General features: G+C 55.6%; 1 protein-coding gene across 3 annotated transcripts in view; it reads left to right on the forward strand.

Moving 5' to 3' along the window:
• Positions 1-18,508, forward strand: part of RAB11FIP3 (RAB11 family interacting protein 3) — a 42,880-nt gene extending 24,372 nt beyond the window's left edge. For 2 of the 3 annotated variants that reach the window (XM_049767963.1, XM_049767965.1), the window contains 12 exons: positions 2,874-3,085; positions 4,138-4,287; positions 5,918-6,052; positions 9,573-9,608; positions 11,241-11,334; positions 11,968-12,071; positions 14,162-14,302; positions 16,249-16,330; positions 16,824-16,961; positions 17,105-17,260; positions 17,364-17,504; positions 17,588-18,508. In XM_049767963.1, coding sequence (XP_049623920.1) covers positions 2,901-3,085; positions 4,138-4,287; positions 5,918-6,052; positions 9,573-9,608; positions 11,241-11,334; positions 11,968-12,071; positions 14,162-14,302; positions 16,249-16,330; positions 16,824-16,961; positions 17,105-17,260; positions 17,364-17,504; positions 17,588-17,701 — 1,476 coding nt within the window. In that variant the 5' untranslated portion in view covers positions 2,874-2,900 and the 3' untranslated portion in view covers positions 17,702-18,508. The remainder of the gene's footprint in view (positions 1-2,873; positions 3,086-4,137; positions 4,288-5,917; positions 6,053-9,572; positions 9,609-11,240; positions 11,335-11,967; positions 12,072-14,161; positions 14,303-16,248; positions 16,331-16,823; positions 16,962-17,104; positions 17,261-17,363; positions 17,505-17,587) is intronic. The other variant, XM_049767964.1, reaches the window with a different exon arrangement.
• Positions 18,509-22,757: the final 4,249 nt, after the last annotated feature.

Genomic DNA, 22,757 nt, shown 5'->3' on the forward strand with positions numbered 1-22,757 from the left:
CTGTGTTTAGGGAAGACAAGGTGAGGAGATTAGGGAAAGCAGGGTGTGTGCTCTAGGTGTAAAAACAGGTTGTTTGCTTAAGGTGATTAGCTACAATGGACATTGGTGCAGCTCCTGTTTGCTGGGCAGCATGTTAAGTCTCGGTTTCCATGGTGCTCAGTGGGAATCAGAATCTGACCAATGTCCACCAGGGGTGATCAACATTTTGGGGGTCAGATCATATAACTGGATTTCAAGGTAGTAACGCTGAACAAACATAAAAGATGTCAGTTGTTTTATGGAAACTGGCATATCGCATGCATACGAAAGTTGCAATATGAGGCCACTTACAGGTTGTTTTTCTGGAATTTATCATGTGATTATAGTTAAATGAGTAACTTTTTGGGTCACACCCGGCAGTGCTCAGGGGCCACTCCTGGCTCCATGCTCAGAAATTGCTCCTGGCAGGCACGGGGGACCATATGGGACGCCGGGATTCGAACCGATGACCTTCTGCATGAAAGGCAAACGCCTTATCTCCATGCTATCTCTCCGGCCCCAAATGAGTAACTTTCAAAGTGACTGGGAGCATTGCTTTGCTTTGCATGCAAATTTGATCCCAAGCACTATCAATGGCAACTAAGTACTGCCAGGACTGATCCCCGAATAGAACTAGTCTAGAGCACTGCCAGGTGTGGTCACAAACACTCCCTTCCCCATTTTACTCCCTCCAAGAAATGATGGGTGGGGGGCTGGAGAGATATTCAGGTATTTGCCTTGCATAGAGCTTACCCTGGTTGATCCCTGGCACCACACCACATGGTCCTCTGAGCCAACACTACTGAGTGTGGTCCAAAGCCTTTCCAATAAACAAATAAACAAAAAAGCAGATAAAAAATGTCTCTAGGGGGCCCGGAGAGATAGCACAGCAGCGTTTGCCTTGCAAGCAGCCAATCCAGGACCAAAGGTGGTTGGTTCGAATCCCGGTGTCCCATATGGTCCCCCGTGCCTGCCGGGAGCTATTTCTGAGCAGACAGCCAGGAGTAACCCCTGAGCATGCCGGGTGTGACCCAAAAAACCAAAAACCAAAAAAAAAAAAAAAAAAAAAAAAATGTCTCTAGGAAAAAGGGCCCGGAGAGATAGCACCAGGACCAAAGGTGGTTGGTTCGAATCCCGGTGTCCCATATGGTCCCCCGTGCCTGCCAGGAGCTATTTCTGAGCAGACAGCCAGGAGTAACCCCTGAGCACCGCCGGGTGTGACCCAAAAACTAAAAAAAAAAAAAAAAAAAGTCTCTAGGAGGGCCGGAGAGATAAAATGAAGGCAGGGTGTTTGCCTTGTATGTAGCAGGTCCATCCCATATGGTCCCCCGAGCCTGCCAGGAGCCATTTCTGAGCACAGAGCCAGGAGTAACCCCTGAGCGCTGCCGCGTGTGACCCCCCCCCCCCCAAAATCCACAAAAATGTCTCTAGGGAAGAAAGAATGCAGCATGCTACAGTCTGTAGTATTACACAGAACCCTCAGCGGAAATAGCCCCTGAGCACCTATCCAAGTAGTTTCAAAACAAAACAGAACATGGGCCGGAGAGGTAGAACAAAGGTCGGGCATTTGCCTTGCAAGCGGCTGACCCAGGACCAATGGTGGTTCGAATCTCAGATGGTCCCCCGAGCCTGCCAGAAGCAATTTCTGAGCGTAGAGCCAGTAATAATTCCTGAGCGCTGCCGAATGTGACCCAAAAAACAAAAACCAAAACCAAAAAATAAAATAAATAAAAACAGTGACAGGAAGAGAAATAGGAATAAGGAGGCTGGAGCCATAGCACAGCGGTAGGATGTTTGCCTTGCATGTTGCTGACCCAGTTTCTATTCTCAGGATCCTATGTGCCCTGAGCTTGCCAGAAGTGTTTCCTTTTTTTTTGTTTTGTTTTTGTTTTTGGGGGGGCCACACCCGTTTGATGCTCAGGGGTTACTCCTGGCTAAGCGCTCAGAAATTGCCCCTGGCTTGGGGGGACCATATGGGATGCCAGGGGATTGAACCGTGGTCCTTCCTTGGCTAGCACTTGCAAGGCACCTTACCTCTAGCGCCACCTCACCGGCCCCAGAAGTGATTTCTGAATGCAGAACCAGGAGTAACCCCTGAGCACTGTTGGTTTTGGGTCTGACCCAACACAAACAGAAAAAATGGGAATGAAGGGGCTAGAGAGATGACAGCAGGGAGGCTCTTGCCTTGTATGTGTGACCCAAGTTCAATCCCTGGCATCCCATGCTGCCCTGAACCCTACAAGAGTAAGCCCTAGGGGCCGGGCGGTGGCGCTAAAGGTAAGGTGCCTGCCTTGCCTGCGCTAGCCTTGGACGGACCGCGGTTCGATCCCCCGGTGTCCCATATGGTCCCCCAAGTCAGGAGCAACTTCTGAGCACATAGCCAGGAGTAACCCCTGAGCATTACCGGGTGTGGCCCAAAAACCAAAAAAAAAAAAAAAAAAAAAAAAAAGAGTAAGCCCTGGGGCTGGAGAGATAGTACAGGGGTAGGGCCTTTGCCTTACATGCGGCAGACCCAGAGAGACCCGGTTCAATTCCCTGCATCACATATAGTCCCCTGAGCCCGTCAGGAGCAATTTCTGAGTACAGAGCCAGGAGAAACTCCTGAGCGCCACCAGGTGTGGCCCAAAAAGAAAGAAAAAAAAATAGGAGTAAGCTCTGAGTACTACCAGGTATGGCCCTCCAAATGGAAAATAAAATATTCATAGAATGACTGAGTAGTTTGTTTTGCTCCCATACACACATCTGACCTATAAGCTTCATTTCTTTTGGGAGGTGATGCTCACTGGTTCAGCTCATGGCTCAGGCTTTTGTGGCCTTGGTTGGAGTCACTGTGCTGAAGGCTTGCGTCCCCACAGGCTACCGAGGTGACGGACAGTGCCTACATGGGCTCCGAGAGCACCTACAGTGAGTGTGAGACCTTCACCGACGAGGACACCAGCACCCTTGTGCAGCCTGAGATACACCCTGAAGGGGACGCAGACAGCACGGGCGGTTCTGCCGTGGCCTCGGAGTGCCTGGACGGTGTGGAGGAGCTTGGCCATGGGGCCCTGTTGCTGCTCCCAGGCAGGTCAGTGCGGGTGGGCCTGGGTCTGCGGGGGTGGGGTGGACCCCACGGGGCAGCAGCAGTCCCAACCCCACCACCTTCAATGGTGTCACTCTCCACTGACTGTCAGATAGGTGCTCTTTAACACCCTAGCTGTCAGCATTAAGCAGACTGGCCAAGGCGAGTGAGGAGAAATGGAGAAACATTGAGGAGAAACATTGCAGTCAGCACCACATGTCCAGGGCTGAGATGGGAAGAGATTCTGGGGCCTCCTGCAGGTTGGGCCTGCCCCATAGTGGGCTGTGTGACTGGAGGTGCCCAGAGCTGGTCTCTGTATCAAAGATGCAAAGTAGAAACCTCTTGGGGCCATTGCGATAGCACAGTGGGTAGGGCATTTGCCTTGCATGTGGCTGACCTGGGTTCAATCTTGAGCCTGCCAGGCATGATTTCTTTTGGGAGGGGGGGTTGGGGTCACACCTGATGGTTCTCGGGTCACATCTGGCTCTACGTTCAGAAGTCGCTCCTGGTAGACTGGGACCATATGGGATTCAGGGATCAAACCTGGATCCATCCCAGGTCAGTTGCATGCAAGGCAATTTTTTTTTTTTTTTTTTTTTGGTTTTTGGGCCACACCCAGTGATGCTCAGGGGTTACTCCTGGCTATCTGCTTAGAAATAGCTCCTGACAGGCACGGGGGACCATATGAGACACCGGGATTCGAACCAACCACCTTTTGGTCCTGGATCGGCCGCTTGCAAGGCAAACGCCGCTGTGCTATCTCTCTGGGCCCAGATGTAATTTCTGAGCACAGAGCCTGGAGTAACCGCTGAGTGCTGTTGGGTGTGGCCCAAAAACTAAACCCCTTCAAAAAAAAAAAAAAGAAAACCTTTCAAAACGCTATTTTGAGTTTGTTGGGCTGCGTCAAGTGTGTCCTGATAACCAAGGACGTGAGCACTTGTACTTTGTCCCTCACCCACACTTTTGAGCTGCAGTGTTCTGGGTGAAGAGCTAGAGGCAGAGCTGTTCCATGTCCACCCACTGCAAGGACACAAAGATGCCCTGTCTTGTCTTTGCAGATCCCTCCTGCACAGTCAGGTCGCGGTCACCGTGATCCAAGGCGAGGAGCATTTTGAGGACTATGGCGAGGGCGGGGATGGGGAGCTGTCCTCGGAGAGCCTGTGCAATGGGGATCAGGCCTGCAGTGACCCCGCCTTCCTCCCCCCCAGGTGAGCTGCTACTCCACCCATGGTGGCTGTAGGACAATGTCAGAGTCACATCTTAGCCCTGAATGGGAGGGCTGGAGTGATGGTATTTGGGGGAGAGCCTTTGCTCCATGTGCAGCCAGCCCAGATTCACTTGCTGGTGTCCCATAGGGTCCCACCAGGAGTGATTTCTGAGCACAAGGTCAGGAAAGAACCCCTGAATACCACTGGGTATGGCCCAAAACCAAAACCAAAAAAAACTAATGGATGGGGCCGGGAAGGTGGCGCTAGAGATAAGGTGTCTGCCTTGTAAGCGCTACCAAGGAACGGACCGCGGTTCGATCCCCCGGCGTCCCATATGGTCCCCCCAAGCCAGGGGCGATTTCTGAGCACATAGCCAGGAGTAACCCCTGAGCATCAAACGGGTGTGGCCCAAAAAACCAAAAAAAAAAAAAAAAAAACTAATGGAAGTTGCTTCACCTACTGGTCCCTGTCATGGCTGTCTTGGCCACATCACAGGACAGGACAGAGGCTATCTAGGGACTTGGGCTTCCAAGGGCCCTTCCTTAGAGCTGACTTGGGCGGAGCCTGGAAGCTTCTTTTTCATTTTGGTGAGAACAATTAAACTTCCAACGTAGGAGCCACAGCCATAGGATAGCATTCAGCTCCTGGCCTTGCACATAGCCCAACCAGGGGTGGTTTTTGGCACGTCATGTGGTCCCTACCCCCCTCCAAGAATGAGCCCTAAGCACACCACAGGGTGTAGTCCCTAAACCAGAATAAACCAAGAGGAGCTGAGCCTGGATATCTCGGGATGTCCCCACTCCTGGAGCTTGATGGGAGAGGAAATGAGCCCAGCAAGGAGTCTGAGTGCCCAGTGTCCTGTGCCCTGGGTCAGGAGGAGCTGGATCCCATCTCCTGCCTTTGCTCCCTTCTCCATGTACCTACAAATCTCACCTATGGGGTGAGGCACCAAATGAGACTCATGTGGAAGAATCCTTAGTGCCTGTGCTCCTTGCAGTGGAAGCTGAGGACTTGGCATCAGTGTGTCTGCCCATGTGTGACCCAGAGTGACAGTTTCCCACCTCAAGTGTAACTTTTGACTTTCCACTTGAACTTCCTTAAAACTGAGCTTGGAAGACCTGATGGGTCTTGGCACCCAGCTGGTTCCTTCTGAGTTCCATCTTCGAGCTGGTTGGTTGAGAAGTGGCGGGTATTCAATTTACTGCCCAGGCCTAGGTGTGGCACTGGTGAGGGCGCAACTGGAGGCACTGGGACTCGCCTCTCATGCCACCTGGCCCTTCAGTGCTGACAGGGACAGCTGTGTGGGGCTCACTGCTGTGGAACGTGGGTGCTGGGGCCTCCTTCTGCCAGCTTGTCCATAACATTCTCTGTCTGGCCTGTTCCTTGTGGGGTCCCCCTGTGGGTTTTTTGTGTGTGTGTGTGTGTGTGTGGTTTTTGTGTCACACCTGGCAGTGCTCAGGGGTTATTCCTGGCTCCAGGCTCAAAAATTGCTCCTGGCAGGCATGGGGGACCATATGGGACGCCAGGATTCGAACCGATGACCTCCTGCATGAAAGGCAAACGCCTTACCTCCATGTATCTCTTCGGCCCCCCACCCTGTGTCTTGAACTGAAGCTTCTTGTCTCTCTAGCGCCGACCCTCTCACCACCAAGCTCCATGGTATACTCGCTGATGAGGCTTTTGAGTTTTACTGTAGCCAGTGCTACAAACAAATCAACCGTCTAGAGGACCTTTCTGCGCGCCTGAATGACCTTGAGATGAATAGGTAACTGGGTGCTAGGTGGACGTGCTGCTGGCTGGCCCTCCCTGCATGCCCGGAACAGCCCCTGCATGCGTGTCCCCGTCAGCTATGCCTTCCACCACCCTGACCTGCCCCAGGAAAACCAGCATGCATGAGGCGCTTCCTCCGTGTCACCCTGGGGCTTTGTAGTCAGCAGGAAGGTCACAGGAAGACTGGGCTTATAGCTGCTTGTGGACATCATAGGTCAGCCAATCCTGTTGAGCTGTCTTGGGCATTGTCATCAGGAGAGACCATTAGGTGTCCTTTGCTTCCAGCTGTGGCAGAACCATTGGCTGTGTGTGGGTTAGCTTACAGCCTGATGCCCACTGTCTTTAGCTGGCTCCAGCTTGAGAGCAGCATCTGGGTAGTTGACACACAGCGGCTCAGGGAGACCTAGACCTTTTGTGGGGACCTTCAAGGCACTCACAGCACAGGGGAGGGCACAGATGCATTCTTACACCAAGCAGGAGGCTGGAGCCAGGGCCTGAGAGGTCACGAAAGCAGTAGCAGAGAGATTGCCCCTCAGGAGGGGACCATATGTTTCAGGGGCATTTTTAACATCTGCAGAGCTCCTGCTGCAGCCGACCCTTCATGGCAGCCCTCAGTGCTGGTGTTCTGGGCGGCTACAGCTGAACAGCCTGTAGATCAGAGCCATGGGCATGTTTTTCTTTCTTTTTTTTTTGGTTTTGGTTTTTGTTCCACACCCGCCGGTGCTCAGGGGTTATTCCTGGCTGTCTGCTCAGAAATAGCTCCTGGCAGGCTCGGGGGACCATATGGGACACCGGGATTCGAACCAACCACCTTTGGTCCTGGATCGGCTGCTTGCAAGGCAAACGCTGTGCTATCTCTCTGGGCCCGGCCATGTTTTTCTTGCATCTCTTCTTTGGGAGTGTTGCTCAGGGAGCTGTGAGGAGATTGGCATACTCATGCACATCTCCAGTCTCAGTGACACTTAGGGGCCTCCAGGGGCTATGACTAGCTGAGTCTGTTGGCCTGAAACAGTTTCCTTGGATTCATGCTGGCTGCCTCCCTGCTCCGCTAGGCTAGTTATCCACACACACTCTGCTCCCTGGTGGTGGGAGAAGAGACTGACACTTGTTCCCACATGCCCAGAGCTGCCTGTCTGAGCGTGACAGGGCTGAGGTGGGCTCAGGTAGGAAACTCCCCCTCAGCAAGAAGGCAGAGCAGGGTCTTACCTGATGGGTTCTGTGGAGTTGCTTTAAAATAAAGTTATTTCTCCGGCATCACCAAAAATAAATAGATAGTTATTTGGGGCCAGAACGGTGGAGCAACTGTAGGTATTTGCCTTGCACACGGTTGACACTGGTCAGACCTTGGTTCGATCCTCAACATTCCATATGCTCTCCTGAGCCTGCCAGGAGTGATTTCTGAGCACAGAACCAGGAGTAACTCCTGAGCGCTGTCGAGTGTGGCCAAAAACCCAAATAAAGTTATTTGGGGGCCGACAAGGTGGCACTAGAGGTAAGGTGTCTGCCTTGCAAGTGCTAGCCAAGGATCAGGACCGAGGTTTGTTCCCCCGGTGTCCCATATGGTCCCCCCCCCAACCCAGGGGCAATTTCTGAGCGCTTAGCCAGAAGTAACCCCTGAGCATCAAACGGGTGTGGCCCGAAAAAAAAAAAGTAAAGTTATTTGGTCTTGGTCTGTGGGGAACTGAAGGCAACTATAATCTTTTTTTTTTTTTTTTTTTTTTTTGGTTTTTGTGCCACACCCGGCGGTGCTCAGGGGTTACTCCTGGCTGTCTGCTCAGAAATAGCTCCTGGCAGGCACGGGGGACCATATGGGACACTGGGATTTGAACCAACCACCTTTGGTCCTGGATCGGCTGCTTGCAAGGCAAACGCCGCTGAGCTATCTCTTCGGGCCCGCAACTATAATCTTGACCTGTGTCTGAAAGCTCTGGTGTCAGATGTGAGGCTCCCTGGGGGAACCCCAGAACAGAATGTAGTGCCAGCAGCTCCCCTTCCTCCCAGGACCAGGAAATGCCATGAGAACAGTTCGCTTTGTAGAAACTATAGGGCAGCTTTGAAGCATCATTGCCCTGTAGACCTGATCCTCAATGACTACATGGCCTACCCTCTGGTTCTGGCATCTTGCAGTGAGGAGGAGAGCAACTGTGGTAATAGCCAGAAAAGGGTCGGAGTAGTGGCTGACAGGGCACGCCCAGGGACACCAGATGTAGCAAAGCAAAACCTAAGGAGGGGGGGAAGAGAGAGAGAGAAAGGAAGAAATAAAATGCTCTCTCACTAGTGAGAGCAGGAAGGAGGAGGCTTGTAGCTTCAGGGCCAAAATGATGTATTTCATGCAGAGGAAAAAGAGAGAAGGCAGAGGAAGGTGTGTGTAGCTGATGTTGCTTATGCTGTGTATTGGGCCCTGCCCTGTCCCCATCCCACTTCACCCCTTATCTTCCTGGACTCCCAACCAACTGCCAGGCTTCCCCTTTTATGTCTGGTCAGTTGACTGTTCTAGCAGTGTGTGTCCATTGGCCTCCTGTTCTAGGGTTATGTGTCCCAGTCCATTGGCCTGTGTCACCCTGTAAAAATATATTAACCATAACCCCCGTAGATACATTAACAGAGTGAGCTGGGAGAGGAGGTGGCCACTCGAAATGACAGCTGCTGGGCAGGGCCATGGGTGCCAGGTGACACCTTCTGTCTCTTCCCAGATGTCTGATACCTGCTGAGACGTGCTATCTGGCTGCCAGGAGACCGTTCCCTCAAGGTGGGGGGAGAGGGAAGCCCTCAGTGCCTGAGTAATGTCTGCCCAGGAGGAGGTCCTGTTGGGGGAAGTGCTAATAGGACCCCCCTGAACCCTGCTCCTGGGCATCCATCCTGAGCAGGGAAAGAGGAATCCAGGCCAGAGGCAGTGTGTGTTTATTTCCAGAAGGTTTTACTGCAAGCCCCAGAATTAAAAGGTGTTTTTGTGGCCTGGCTGGCTGGTGGTGTTAGGTCCTGATTCCCTCGTGCTGGGAACCAAGAGTTCTGCTATTAGTTGAACCTAACTTTAGCGCTTGACTTGGACTTGAGCTGGAAATTTGGCTCTAGCAGGAGCTCATGTGTTTCAGGTGGTCTCAACCCACTGTCCACCTTGGGTGATGCTGGGAAAGTATTTTCAGTTCCCATCCAGGTGGGATTTGGAACACGAGGCTCTCCCTGCACAGCTGCCCTTGTCAGGTTTCATGTGGCCACACACAGCCAAGTTTCGAAGGCGAGTTGTTCTCCAGAGCATTTGGGGCACAGCCCTGAGTGATGCCGTGGGCCCAATGCTGTCCTCTGTGTTCACCGCTGAGCTGATCCGCAATGTTGTCTTGTCTCCTGGGAAATGTTTGGGGGAGCAAGTGACCTGCGAACCTGGATAGACACTGGGGGTGTCCTGCGACTCTTCTGTGCCAGATCTGTACTGCATGTCTATGTGCACACCTGGCCTATTGGCCTCTGTCCTGGCCTTGCTTGACTCTGACACTCTCCCTGTTTTTGATTGTGCACAGCCCAACGAAGAGGCTCTCCAGCAAGAAGGTGGCAAGGTAGGCGTGACTACAGAGACCCCCACATAGTGCTCCAAGGGTGTCCCTAATTGTCCTGTGAAAGCATCCCCATTGTCTTTAAAACCTAGGGAGGACACGGGGCCAGAGAGATAGTACAGCAGGGAGGCAGTTTGCCTTGCATAAAGACCAACCCAGATAAAATTTTCAGCATCTCATCTCTGGCACTTGCCAGAAGTAATTTCTCAGCACAGAGCTAGAAGTAACTCCTGAGCACTGTGGGTGTGGCCCAAAAAACAGAGGGGCCAGAGAGATAGCCTGGAGGTAAGGCGTTTGCCTTTCCTGCAGAAGGTCGGTGATTCGAATCCCGGCATCCCATATGAGCCTGTGCCTGCCAGGAGCGATTTCTGAGCACAGAGACAGGAGTAACCCCTGAGCTTTGCCCGGTGTGACCCAAAACCCAAAAAATAAACCCAAAAAAACCCCAGAAACTCAGTAAAATTAAGGGTTGTGGTTTGGGGTTGAAATAATCTGAGCAGCTGGAGAAGAAATACAGGAATTCAGGTACTTGCCTTGCACATGGCCAACCCAGTTTTAATTCCCAGCATCTCCTAGGGTACCTCTGAGCTCAACTAGGAGTGATCTGGGTGCAGAATCAGGAGTAACCTAAGCCCGGAACATCACCTGGTGTGTCCCCAAAGCAAAGCCAAAATAGAGCCTTTTTGGGAGGTAAAATTAGGAAATTCGGGGCCGGGTAGGTGGCGCTGGAGGTAAGGTGCCTGCCTTGCAAGCGCTAGCCAAGGAAGGACCGCGGTTCGATCCCCCGGCGTCCCATATGGTCCCCCCAAGCCAGGGGCGATTTCTGAGCACATTGCCAGGAGTAACCCCTGAGCGTCAAACGGGTGTGGTCCAAAAACCAAAAAAAAAAAAAAAAATTAGGAAATTCACATGCAGGACCAAGAAGCGAGTAAAGTTGCATCCATTTGACACATGTGTAGAATCTTCAGCCTGGTTCTTTGGGGCCACATTTGGTGGCTCTTGGGGAAATCTGCCTGCCCGGAATTGGACTGGGGGCTCCTGCACATAAGGCATGTTCCCTAGCCCGTCACCATTAAGCACCCCCAGCCACAGTCTGACTTCCCAACTGTGCCCTCCTGCGAGGCCTGCCTTGTGGCCCAGTGTTCTGAAGGGTCACATCTCTCAGGTGAGTGTCAGCAGCAAAGCAGGAGAGGGGCTCAGGAGAGGGCCTCAAGACCCCCCCAGGCCAGTCACCACTGGACAGGGCAGCACTTGACATGACCCACAGGTCTGGGGACACTGCCCCATTTCTGGTGTCACTGAACAGGAATCTGTAGAAAGATCAGATGGTCTGGAGGCTTGAGGGGCCCAGGAATGAAGCCCAGTGATGGGATGCAGACCCTCTAGGTCCCGGACTCCTGCTCCCTGGCGCGGCAAAGGACGCGGTCACGGGGATCCAGCTGTTTTATTGCCCCGGTACAAAGTGCTCCAGTAGCTGGCAGGGAAGAGGCTCAAAGGGCAGCAGGCCCAGGCCGTGGGCTGGCGCTGACTGTGCTGCCCCTTTTGGGGAAAGCCACCCCCTCACTACATTCCCGTCGAGTACTCTGCTCTGCTCCAGAGCTTCCTCTGAACGGGGTTCTTGTTCCTCATCCACAGGCACCTGCTCCACTCCGGGGCGCTGAGCATGGAGGCCCTGCAAGCCCCACCCATGGAGCCCATGGAGGACATGGACGAGGATATTGCTGACAAAGTAGGCCGGTGTCCTGGGGGAGGGAGGGTACAGAGAGAGAATATTAATGAATCTGGGTGTTTGGGATGAGATTCTGACAAGCCAACAACCTGGGCTGTGAATACAGGGTGCCCTGGAGAGTTTGCCGGGTGCCAGAGCTACATCCTCCTATAGGGTACACAGGGTGGGCGGGTGCCAACAATGTGAAGGCTGACCTGAGTCCTGGAAGCAACTCAGGGCTGCTGGAGTCACTGTGATCCTTGAGTCAGGCATGTGGGGCCCTGAAAGGAGGCGGGTGTACCCCTCACTTTCCTCTGCCCAACTCTCCTGCACCCCTCGCCCACAGTGGAACCTCCCCTTTGCACTGCTGAGTGGCTCATCTCGGGGTGGGTGGGCTTCTCACTTTGGCCCTGGGTGCCCCCAGAGTGTCAGGTTGAATGGGACCCTATTTGTCCTGTATACATGCAGTGGGTGTGGCCGTGTGTGCTGACCCATGTGCTAACCTTGGGGGTATGTGACCTCCACGCACCAAGTGACCCGAGGCTCCATGGGGCTGTCTGATGCTTAGCCAGAAAATGCCCAGGTTTCACATTTCACCAGAAAATGTGAACCGGTCCCACTAAGGCTGCTCTTAGCCGCTGCTCTGCTCCCCAGGTCATCTTCCTGGAAAAACGGGTTTCTGAGCTGGAAAGGGACACAGTGGCCAACGGGGAGCAGCACAGCCGGCTGCGTCAGGAGAACCTCCAGCTGGTGCACAGGTGAGCCCGGCGCTGGCCAAAGCAGGAGAGAAGAGTCCCTGAAGAGTCCTAGCTCCTGGAAGGCCCCTGGGACTGTGCTCATGCAGGTGTAGGAGCTGTGCAGGGAGATGGTTGCTAGGGTTCAAGGTGGGGTCTCGGACAAGTGCCAGTGGGACGGAGGCTGCACTCAGGGCTCCTGGCTCCAATCCTGATGACTCAGGCTCAGGGGACAGCAGAAGATGTGGGTGTCACAGGGCAGCAGCTGAACTGGGGAAAGGAGGCTTGCCTGCCTCTGGCCTCCGAATGAAGGAGGGGGAGGTGTGTCTGCCCACAGGTGGGTTCCCTCCTTTCCCCCTGTGGAGTCTGCTGTTCAGGGTTCTTGGGTGCTTCCTGGCATTGGAAGCTGTGTGATGATGCAAAAGGGTGCTGTAATCCATGGGCCCTTATCTACTGCCCATATGCAAGTGCAGAGTCCTCTGGGCCATGCTCCTTTCTCTATCCACCTGTGGATTCATGCTCCTTTCTCTATCCACCTGTGGATTATGTACTGTGTGTGTTTCCATGGGCCCTGTAGTGTTTGTGTAGGCATGTATTTGTATGTCAGTGTGTGATGTTCATATGTGTAACCAGGGATCAAACCATGGCTCCAACAGACCCACCTGGCTGCACCCAGTCTGCTCCCCTGCCTGGTGTTCCACTGCTTTCTCAATGTTTGACCTATTGAGATCCCCTCTTCTCTTCTATCCCTGCTTCCTTTCCAGATGGTATCCCTGGGTGTGGTCCCAAGGGCTCTCCTGCAAGTCTGAAACACAGGGCTGGGTCCTTTCAAGGTTGTACATGGTTCCCTACACACCTGAAGATGCTTCTTTTTGTTTTGGGGCCACACTCCTGGCTCTGCACTCAGAAATTGCTTCTGGCAAGCTTGAGGCCATATGGGATGCTGGGTATTGAACCTGGATCTGTCCTGGGTCGTCTGCAAGCAAGGCAAATGCCTACTGCGTGCTATTGTTCCAGCTCCTAAGACGCTTCTGAGCTTCTGGGTTCTAGGACACCCACCTTCTCCATACTGAACTGCCACAGTGCTCTGGCATGTCCTAGTTTCAGCCTCCTCCCTCCTTCCTCTGGTCTTCTATTCCCTTATTGGACAGGAGTCAGACCTCGCCACCAACTTCTCTGCCTTCTCTTTTCAATGTCTTTCCTGTGTCAGGGCCTGATTTCTCTCCACATCCATTGAGCCATATACCTGTTTTCAGTTTTATCTTCTTTTTTTTTTTTGGTTTTTTTGGTTTTTGGTTTTTGGGACACACCCGGCGGTGCTCAGGGATTACTCCAGGCTGTCTGCTCAGAAATAGCTCCTGGCAGGCACGGGGGACCATATGGGACACCGGGATTCGAACCGACCACTTTTGGTCCTGGATCGGCTGCTTGCTGCTCTATCCCTTTCCTACTTCACTGATCATATGATTCTTTTTATTTTGGGGTCTTTTTTTTTTTTTTGCTCTTGGCCATTTTCCTGCTAGGCCAGAGAGATAGTCCAGGAGTGAAGGTACTTGCCTTGCATATAGCTACAACTTGAATAAAATCTCTGACACTGGAGCTGGAACTATAGTACAACACAGAGGACATTTGCCTTGCATGCAGCCAATTGGGGTTCAATCCCAGCATCCCATAGGTCCCCTGAACCTCCAGGGGTGATATCTGAGCTAAGAGCCAGGAGGAAACCCTGCAGGCCCCTGGCTGTGGCCCTAAAACAAAAAATTCTCTTATACCACAAAAGGCTCCCTTAGCACTGGCAGGTGTGGCCTAAATGGAGTTATTTGGGGAGGGGTTACTGGACCCCTTCACACTTTGGTGTGAGATCCCTGACAGTCCACACACATGGCATGGGACAGTCATGATGCCTTTCACAGAATGGACAGGGATGAATGTCTCTGTCCCCATGTCCTTGCTGTCACCTGCCCTTATCACCTGGGCGGGTCTCTGTCTCTGGGTCCTCAGCCTGGAAGGTTAGTGAAGGGTACCCTTGGGGCATCATTGCTTGTCCTTGGCCCCTGGTCCTGTTGTTGAGGATGTCCTGCCACCTGCTTCACCCCTCCCCTGCCTTTCCGCAGAGCCAACGCGCTGGAGGAGCAGCTGAAGGAGCAGGAGTTGATAGCCTGTGAGAAGGTGCTGGAGGAGGCGCGGAGGCAGCGGGAGCTGCTGTGCAGGGTGGAGAGAGAGAAGAGCATTGAGGTGGAGAACTTGCAGGCCAGGTGGGTGGTGGCGCTTCGCCTTGCCTGGGGGTGGTGAGAGGGGCCTCGGGGTTGCCCAGCCAGCAAGTGTCACTGTGACCTGGGGGACCCTTCACTGCCCTGCAGAGATAGCAGGCCCCACCCTGCAGAATCACAAGTGTGGAGAGGGTGGGGCTGTGGGTATTGCCCCTGCAGGCCTCATGGCATCACAGCAGTATCAAAAGAAGGCAAGTGTTTGTTTTTGTTTTGAGGCCACACACACCTGGGAGCACTCTGGTTTTTCCTGGCTATGAGCTCAGGGATGTGCTATGGCTCCGGCCCCAAGGCAAGCGTTTGGGAGAGGCTCTGAGGGCTTGGACTCTGATGGCCCCAAAGACCTCGAGACTGGGAGATCACTTAGCAGTGGAGCACAGCCTTGGTCCAGGTTCAGTTCCCAGCCTCACTCACTAGAAACAGATGTTGGGGCCCAGGATGATATAGGACAGCAAGGTTGGCTTTGCACACAGCTGACCCAGGTTTTGGGGCCAGAGCCATAGCACAGTGGTTAGGGGTATAGGGCATTTTCCTTGTATGTGGCCAACCTCGGACTAACCCCAGTTCGATCCCTGGCATCTCATATGATCCCCCAAGCCTGCCAGGAGCAATTTCTGAACACAAAGCCAGGAGTAACCCAGGAGCACCACCGTTGTGGCCTAAAACAAACAAACAAACAAAACAAACAATAAAACAGGGCCAGAGAGATAGCATGGAGGTAGGGCGTTTGCCTTGCATACAGAAGGATTGTGGTTCGAATCCTGGCATCCCATATGGTCCCCCGAGCTTGCCAAGAGTGATTTCGTTTTTTTCTTTTTTTGTTTTTTGGGCCACACCCGGCGGTGCTCAGAGGTTAATCCTGGCTGTCTGCTCAGAAATAGCTCCTGGCAGGCACGGGGGACCATATGGGACACCAGGATTCGAACCAACTACCTTTGGTCCTGGATTGGCTGCTTGCAAGGCAAACGCTGCTGTGCTATCTCTCCAGGCCCCAGGAGTAACCCCTGAGTGCTGCCAGGTGTGACCAAAAAACCAAAACAAAAAAATCCACAATAAAAAAGCTGAACTGGGGCCCGGAGAGATAGCACAGCTGTGTTTGCCTTGCAAGTAGCTGATCCAGGACCAACAGGTGATCGGTTCGAATCCCAGTGTCCCATATGGTCCCCGTGCCTGCCAGGAGCTATTTCTGAGCAGACAGCCTGGAGTAATCCCTGAGCACCGCTGGGTGTGGCCCAAAAACCAAAAAAAAAAAAAAAAAAAAGCTGAACTGTACGCCCTAGCATCCAATTTGGTTCCTTGAGCCATTACTGCTAGGAGTAATCCTTAAGCATTACCAGTTGTAGCCAAAAAAAAAAAAAAAAATGTTTCTGCCAGGCTAGAGTGGAGAAGGGAACTCAGCTGTCCTACTCCTCCTAGCAAAGGCCAGGAGGAGGACAGAGCAGCAGCACAGCAGTTTCAGTGGGCTGAAAATGAAAATGACCCAAAGCCATTTTACTGGGCCAGCAGGGGATGAGGGAACCCTAGGGTTACACAAAAGCACAGAAATGAGGTGGTCTTGGAACCTATGGAAATTGGGGTTAAACGGCATCCTGGTGGGGATGAGACCCAATCCCCCCACAGCAGGTCCAGCTGCAGGTGTGCCCAACCCCATACTTCTGGGGCCCCAGGGCTGTGTCCCTCTGAGCAGCTCCCACACATTCCAGCTTCAGGCTCACAGACAAGAGGAAGAGCCGGATAGGAGGCACCTGGGCCAGATGGTGCTAGCCAGAGAGACCCTGAGGAGCTGTGGGGTGCCGGCCCCCTGCTCTGGTGATGGGAGTATCTGGGGCCCTCCCCCAGGACAGCCTGTGCCATCACTTGGAGGGGGGGGACCAGCCATGTTAGGTGGGGTGGTAAGGCCAAGGTGGCATATCCCAGCTGTGTTCTGTCCACAGGCTGCAGCAGCTGGATGAGGAGAACAGTGAGCTGAGGTCCTGCACGCCTTGCCTGAAGGCCAGCATCCAGCGGCTGGGCGAAGTACGCCGGGCAGGGCAACCTGCGGGTGGGTCTGTGGGGCACAGGCTACTCCCCAAGCCAGCACATTGGGCTGTGAGAGGAAGGGGTCAGAGTGTGCTGGAAGATGCTCCCATCTGGGTCCCAGAGTGTCATGGTCCGAATCCAGAGACAGTGTCTACCGTCATGCCTCGTCCTGCGCACAGCCAGGCATTGGGTTTCCCGTGTACCTCTGGTCACTGACTGCCCCTTCTCCACCAGGTGTTCTCATCTGAAACCTGAGAGCCTCTAGGGCCATTAGAGGTGTCCCATCCAGAAATAGTCCTTGCACTCAAGGGTGCAGCCCTCTGAAGGTTTGGACTCAGCTGGGCTCCCACCCAAGCCCCCTGAACAGTGGAATGTGGGGTGAGCAGCGAGGACAGGAAGGGGCGAGAGTGCAATAGGCCGAGGGTGGTCCACAGTGGGAAGGGGTGAGGTGGGCTGTTGGAAGACTCAGCACTGTGGTGGTTCCTCACAGGAGAAGCAGAAGTTGCTGGATGAGATTGAGGAGCTGTCGCTACGGCTCAGTGAAGAACAGGAGAACAAGAGGCGCCTGGGGGACAGACTGAGCCAGGAGAGGCACCAGTTCCAAAGGGACAAGGAGGCCACCCAGGAGGTGAGCTTAGCTGTGCCTGCAGCTTCCTACAGGCTGTGCGCCCTGTGGGAGGGAGGCTTCCTCACCCCCAGCACAGGCTCTCTGAGCCCCCAGGCTCCCTCCCCTGCCCGCCTGGGCCTCAGCTCACCTGCTGTCATCTGCAGCTCATCGAGGACCTACGCAAGCAGCTGGAGCACCTGCAGCTGTTCAAGCTGGAGGCAGAGCAGCGCCGGGGCCGGAGCAACAGCTCAGGGCTGCAGCACTACAACAGCCGTACCAGGGAGAGTGAGCTGGAGCAGGAGGTCCGCAGGCTCAAACAGGTGCGCACGTGGCCTCCAGGCCCCCCAACTCGTATCCCCATCCCTGCTGACTCGGAGGGCCTATCCCCCACTCCTCACCCCAACACCGACTCCATGTACCTAGGATAACCGGAGCCTGAAAGAGCAGAACGACGAGCTCAATGGGCAGATCATAACCCTGAGCATCCAGGGAGCCAAGAACCTCTTCAACACGTCCTTCTCCGAGTCCCTGGCTGCTGAAATTAGCTCTGTGTCCCGAGATGAGGTGAGGCATCCCCCCCACCGCCTTGCCTGGCCCTCCATGGCCATTGCCCCATAATGACCCCAGCACTCCCCCTGCCCCCGCAGCTGATGGAAGCGATTCAGAAGCAGGAGGAGATCAACCTACGTCTGCAGGACTACATCGACAGGATCATCGTGGCCATCATGGAAACCAACCCTTCCATCCTGGAAGTCAAGTAAAGGCCGGAGTGCCCTGGGTGGTGCTTGGTTGTCAGGCTGGACTGAGCCGTGGTGAGCTCTTGTCCGTCTGTGCTCACACCCAAGCCTCTGCCACTCTCAGGGTGGTGTCAGGGGGACAGGGCAGGTGAGGCCCCGAGCACAGAACCAACTAGGAGCTGCAGCCCCCCAGCTTCCCTGGAGCCCCGCATCTCCCACACTCCGTCTCCTGTGCTGCTCTTGCCACTGCCTCACCAGGCCTGGGAGTGCAGGACATGCTTAGGGCACTTCCCCCTCTGGACCTTTGCTGCAGTGACCCTTGGGCACCTTGAGCTCAGGACCAGGTGGACACAAGGATGATGCCAGCTCCGTGCTTTCTGGTGCCAGCAACGCTGTCTCGGGTGTGGCCTCCCATCCCACGTGTCCTCAGCTGCCCTCTCCAAGCCATGGTCCAGATGCTGGGGTGACTCAGAAGTGCCCCCTAAAAAAATACCGGTCTTGGCAGCTTCCACTCAGAAATGCAGCCGCCCTCCCCTCCCACCCCAAATTGCTGAAAGCCTGAACAGACTGTGTGTGTGTGTATATGCGTGCGTGTGTGTGAGCATGGGTGCCCTGCCTCCTTTGGCCTCCCTCTGCCCCCAACCCCAGAGATATGATGTGGCCTCATAATTGTACATTTTGGGGAAAGCCTTGGGTGTAAATCACTGTAAACTTGGAGAGATTTTTTATCATGTAGAGTAGGTATTTTTTATAGATTGCTGGTTGATCAATTTTTTAATACTCTGAGAGAAAACTGTGTATACACATGAAATATATATATATATGTATGTATGTATGTACGTACCATCCGTGAGCCCTGCCAGTGTTTCCGGCCACAGCCACCACACCACACCATGCCTGCTCTGTCCTCAGCGATGCTGATTTGCTGATGTCCAGGCACACTCCTTATGGCCCTGAATCCTAGGGATGGGCCTGGATCCCAGGGATGGGCCATGAATAAAGGGGTCATGAACTCCTTCTTGAGGCCCACCTGGCCTCTTCCACAGCATCTGGGGTGGGGGTCCTCACTGCCCAGCCCCTGAGGAGCTGTTCAAGGCATTAATTTAACCCATGTGGGTCAGGAATGAGAGGGGTCTAGGAATGTTCAGCAGTGATAGCCCAGAACTCTAGGGATGTTCATGAGGGATACAGAGGAGTCTAACATGAGGGACTTGGAGTGGGGGAGGAAGGACTTTCTCATATCCCCAAACCCTGGTTGCACGTGTGCGCGCGCGCACACACACACACACACACACACACACACACACACACACACACACACACACACACACACACACACACACAACTAGTCCTGCCCAGTAGAAAGGCTGGAGCTCTGGGCTGTGGCCACTGCACACAGCACAGATGCCACAGGGCAGAGGAAACGGTAGTGTGGGAATTTCCAAGCCTGCTCCCGGCCCAGAATCTACTCAGCGCCTCCTTCAAGTCTATAGCAAAAATCTCACCACCTGCACTGCCTAGCCCTGGCTGGGTGGGCCCAAGACTGAACTCAAGGGGCCAGAGAGATAGCACAGCGGGCGTTTGCCTTGCAAGCAGCCGACTCAGGACCTAAGGTGGTTGGTTCAAATCCCAGCGTCCCATATGTCCTCTGTGCCTGCCAGGAGCTATTTCTGAGCAGATAGCCAGGAGTGGCCCAAAAGCCAAAAAAAAAAAAAAAAAAAAGACTGAACTCAAACCTTGGGCTGGTACTGGAGTGTCACAAGGAACCCCTTCAGAATGGGCATGACAACCTTGGGGCCCCTGCAGGACCTTCTATTCCCCAGCTGCTGGCCCTGATAGCAGTGCCACAGCCACTTCCTGGTGACCCCCGGGCTTTCCAACTTTGGACTACAGGGCGCCTGGCTCCGAGAACCTGAAAGTAGGTGCTCTCCCTGTCTCCTCTCTGCTCAGCAGGGCAGAGCTGGCTTCCTTTCTGGAGCCACTGGCCCTCCTGTCTTGTTATGAGCAAGTGGGGTAGAAAACACGAGGAAAGGCCAGAGGGCTGGGGAGCAACTGAGGCCGCATGCTGTTGAGGGCCACCCTGCCCAACAGACAGCCTCCTGTTTTCACTGTAGCTGCTGGTCCAAGGACCATGCTAGTCCAAGCTGAAGATCAGAGTCCTGCCAATAGGGGGCGGACGCCGCTCAGCTCTGCAATCAAGGCTGGGCCTTCACCACCTTTCTGCTGGCAGTCATATGTGGCACAGCTGAAAGAGGATGAAACTCCTGGAGGGGTTTGCTTTTGTTGGTTTGGGGGCTACACCTGACAATGCTCAGGGACCACATGATGCTGTGGCTCCAGCCCAGGCCTCTGGCATGCAGAGCCCACAAGGTGTCCTAGGCCCCTCACAAAGTTCCTACCCAACTGCCTATTGGCCTCAGGGTGCCTGTGTCCTCCAGCTGCAAGGGCGCTGCTCACTGCATTGACCAAGACCTAGGATAGCACGGGTATAAGCCAGTAGGCATTGTGCAAGGATGCGTCCATTTAGACAATCTCTGCCCAGGAAGTAGTCTCTGGTGACATATAGCCCAAGGTTACTAATCTGGGAGAGTTCAGAGGGATGAGTTTGGCTGTGCATGACCAAGGCCTCGATTTCATGGATGTGGCCCAAAGAAGACAAGCAAAATGCCCCTCATTTCCTTCATAGGGACACGGTCCCCTCTGTGAGCCTCAGAACCAAGGCCATAGGATGGCCCTGACCATCCTGTTGGCCCCGGCACACTCCGTCTCTCCCACAAAGGTCCATTAGGGACTGGCTTTGTCCCTCACGGGAAGGAGGGCGCATAGCACCGCGCGTCCTGACCTTGTCCAGCTCTGCAGGGAGCAGCTAGCTGGGTCTCCTGGCTCGGTCAGCCATGCTTGCAGGGGTAGCCGGCAAGGACACCACTGCTGCAGGAGGCCGACAAGGACCGGGGTACCTTCTGCGAGTGAGCTATGCCCCCCGCCCCAGGTGCAGCGGCGCAGCTCCATCCTCGGCCACAGCAGAGGGCCCGGGTGGGCTCATCAGGGTCTGGCCTAAACTGCAGAGGCTCCAAGACAGTAAGGTCCAGTCTTCCGGAGAGCCTGAGTGTCCTGCGGGGAGTTGCATCCCCGCTGGTCCTACACCGCGGGCCACAGGTTGGCCTCCTCAGGTTGGCCTGTGAGCCGCGTGGGTACCCTCCCCTCTGCAAGATCCTACTAGGGTTCCGTTCTCCGCGCCACACCTCGCACCCCGCCGCAGTACCCAGACGCTGCACCCTGGAATTTGGCCTGGCGCGTCGGGCCACGAGAGGAGGCACACGCAGCGGGGAGGGAGAAGAAGGCGCAGGTGCAGGTGCCTAGAGCGCGAGAAGGCAGGATGGCCTGGGGCCCCGCCCCTTCTCCGCGCAGGGCTTCCTGGGAGTCGTAGTCCTGGGCTGCCGGCACTACCGAGGCGCGGAGGGGCGGGGCGCCGGGGCCGCCGCGTCGGGACTACGCTTCCCGGCCTGCCTCGCGCGCGGCGCGGCGCGCCACACCCTGCTTCTTTCCGCCCGGGCGCGCGGGCCGATGGGAGTCGTAGTTCGGGCGCGATTCACAGCGCCGCGTGCGCCCCGGGCGCGCCGTAGCCGCGGGCCCCGGCCGGGCGCTACGCTACGGAGGCGGCGTAGGCGGGCCCGGCCCGGCGGGCGGCGCTCGGCGGCTCCGGACGCAGCGCGGAGGCCGGCCGGGCCGCGCCGCCCTCCGGAGCAGAAGTTGTCGAGCGCGAGCGGCCGGCGGCGGTGAGCGGGCCCGGGGCTGGCGGTGAGTCGCGGCCGAGGCTCGGGAGGGGCCTGCTGGGGCGCCGCCGGCGGTCGGCTCGGCGGGACGCGGGCTCGCAGGGGGCGGCCTGCCCTTGGGGCCCAGCGGGCGACGCCGTGTCGGGGCCTCGAGGTCGCGTCCTGCCGTCCGTCCGCCCGCCTGTGTCCGGCCCGTAGGTTGCCGCTCCGAGAGCCCGCCGGATGCAGCTGGCGCTCCCCGGGCCGGGCCCAGTGGGGTGACCCCGGCCCGGACCCGCCGAGGGCCTGGCTCCCACCTACACCCCGATGCCTCCAGGGGTCCTACGTTGCACTCTGCAGGGCGCCCGGACCCGGGTCTCAGCTAGTCCCCGGTGCACGCAGCACGATTCGAGGCTGGGCACTGCGGGGGCCCATCTCAGGGGCCCCTGGGCGTAGGGACGAGGGAGCCCCCGCGAGGCTTCCACTGGGGGACAGCCTGGACAGCACCTCAGCACCCAGCTCCCAGGTCGCCCCCTGCTCCCGGCACTGCCCCTGAGACCCTCAGAACTGAGGGTGCGGTGTGCTGAGGCTGCAGCTGCAGGGACCCGCCTGGGACTGTGGGAAGTGGGGGTCCTTCCAAGGGTCCTCTGGGGGCTTCGCAGCTGCTCTTTAGTCTGCGAGGCTGGTGGGCGCTCAGCTGCGAGACAGAGCTCACGCCCCGAGGGACAGCGCAGCCCGATCGCCCACGTGTCCCCTACTTTGCAGAGCCTTAGGGAGGATCAACTCTAGGGGAGCAGCAGAGGGGGCTTGAGGGCTGACCCTCACAGAGGAGAGGGCCGAGCTCTGGGGCTGTGTTTGCTGCCCCTGGCAGCTGGTTACCGGCAAGCCCTTATTTCCTGTGCCTCCTTCCTGTTTGCTCTTCCCCTGGGAAACTGGAAGCAAACCCCAGTGTCCCTCCGAGTCCCTGCACTGTCTGCAGAGGGAATAGGCTGCTGTGTGCTTAAACCCTGGCCATAGCTCCCGAATGCCTGGATGTGGCATTATGAACATTCCAGGATTTGGGGTGCTATTAGGGCTCAGGCAGTCAGGCAGCATGGGAGGGGGTATCAGCAGTGCCTCCCAGGGTCACAAGGAAGCTGGGCTTCTCAGCCACTCCAGTACCATCTATACCCCCATTCAGATGTGTGGCCTGGGCTGCCCCAACTCATCCTCAGCTAATCTGGGCTGACCTAATCTGGGCTCACCCGATGGGTGCTCCTGCCCCTTCCTGCCCTCTTGGAACCCAATGGCATGAACATTCCGCATGGCAGGAGACTGGGGTCACAGCA

This window comes from Suncus etruscus, chromosome 2 (assembly GCF_024139225.1).
Source record: "Suncus etruscus isolate mSunEtr1 chromosome 2, mSunEtr1.pri.cur, whole genome shotgun sequence".
Taxonomy (NCBI): Eukaryota; Metazoa; Chordata; class Mammalia; order Eulipotyphla; family Soricidae; genus Suncus; species Suncus etruscus.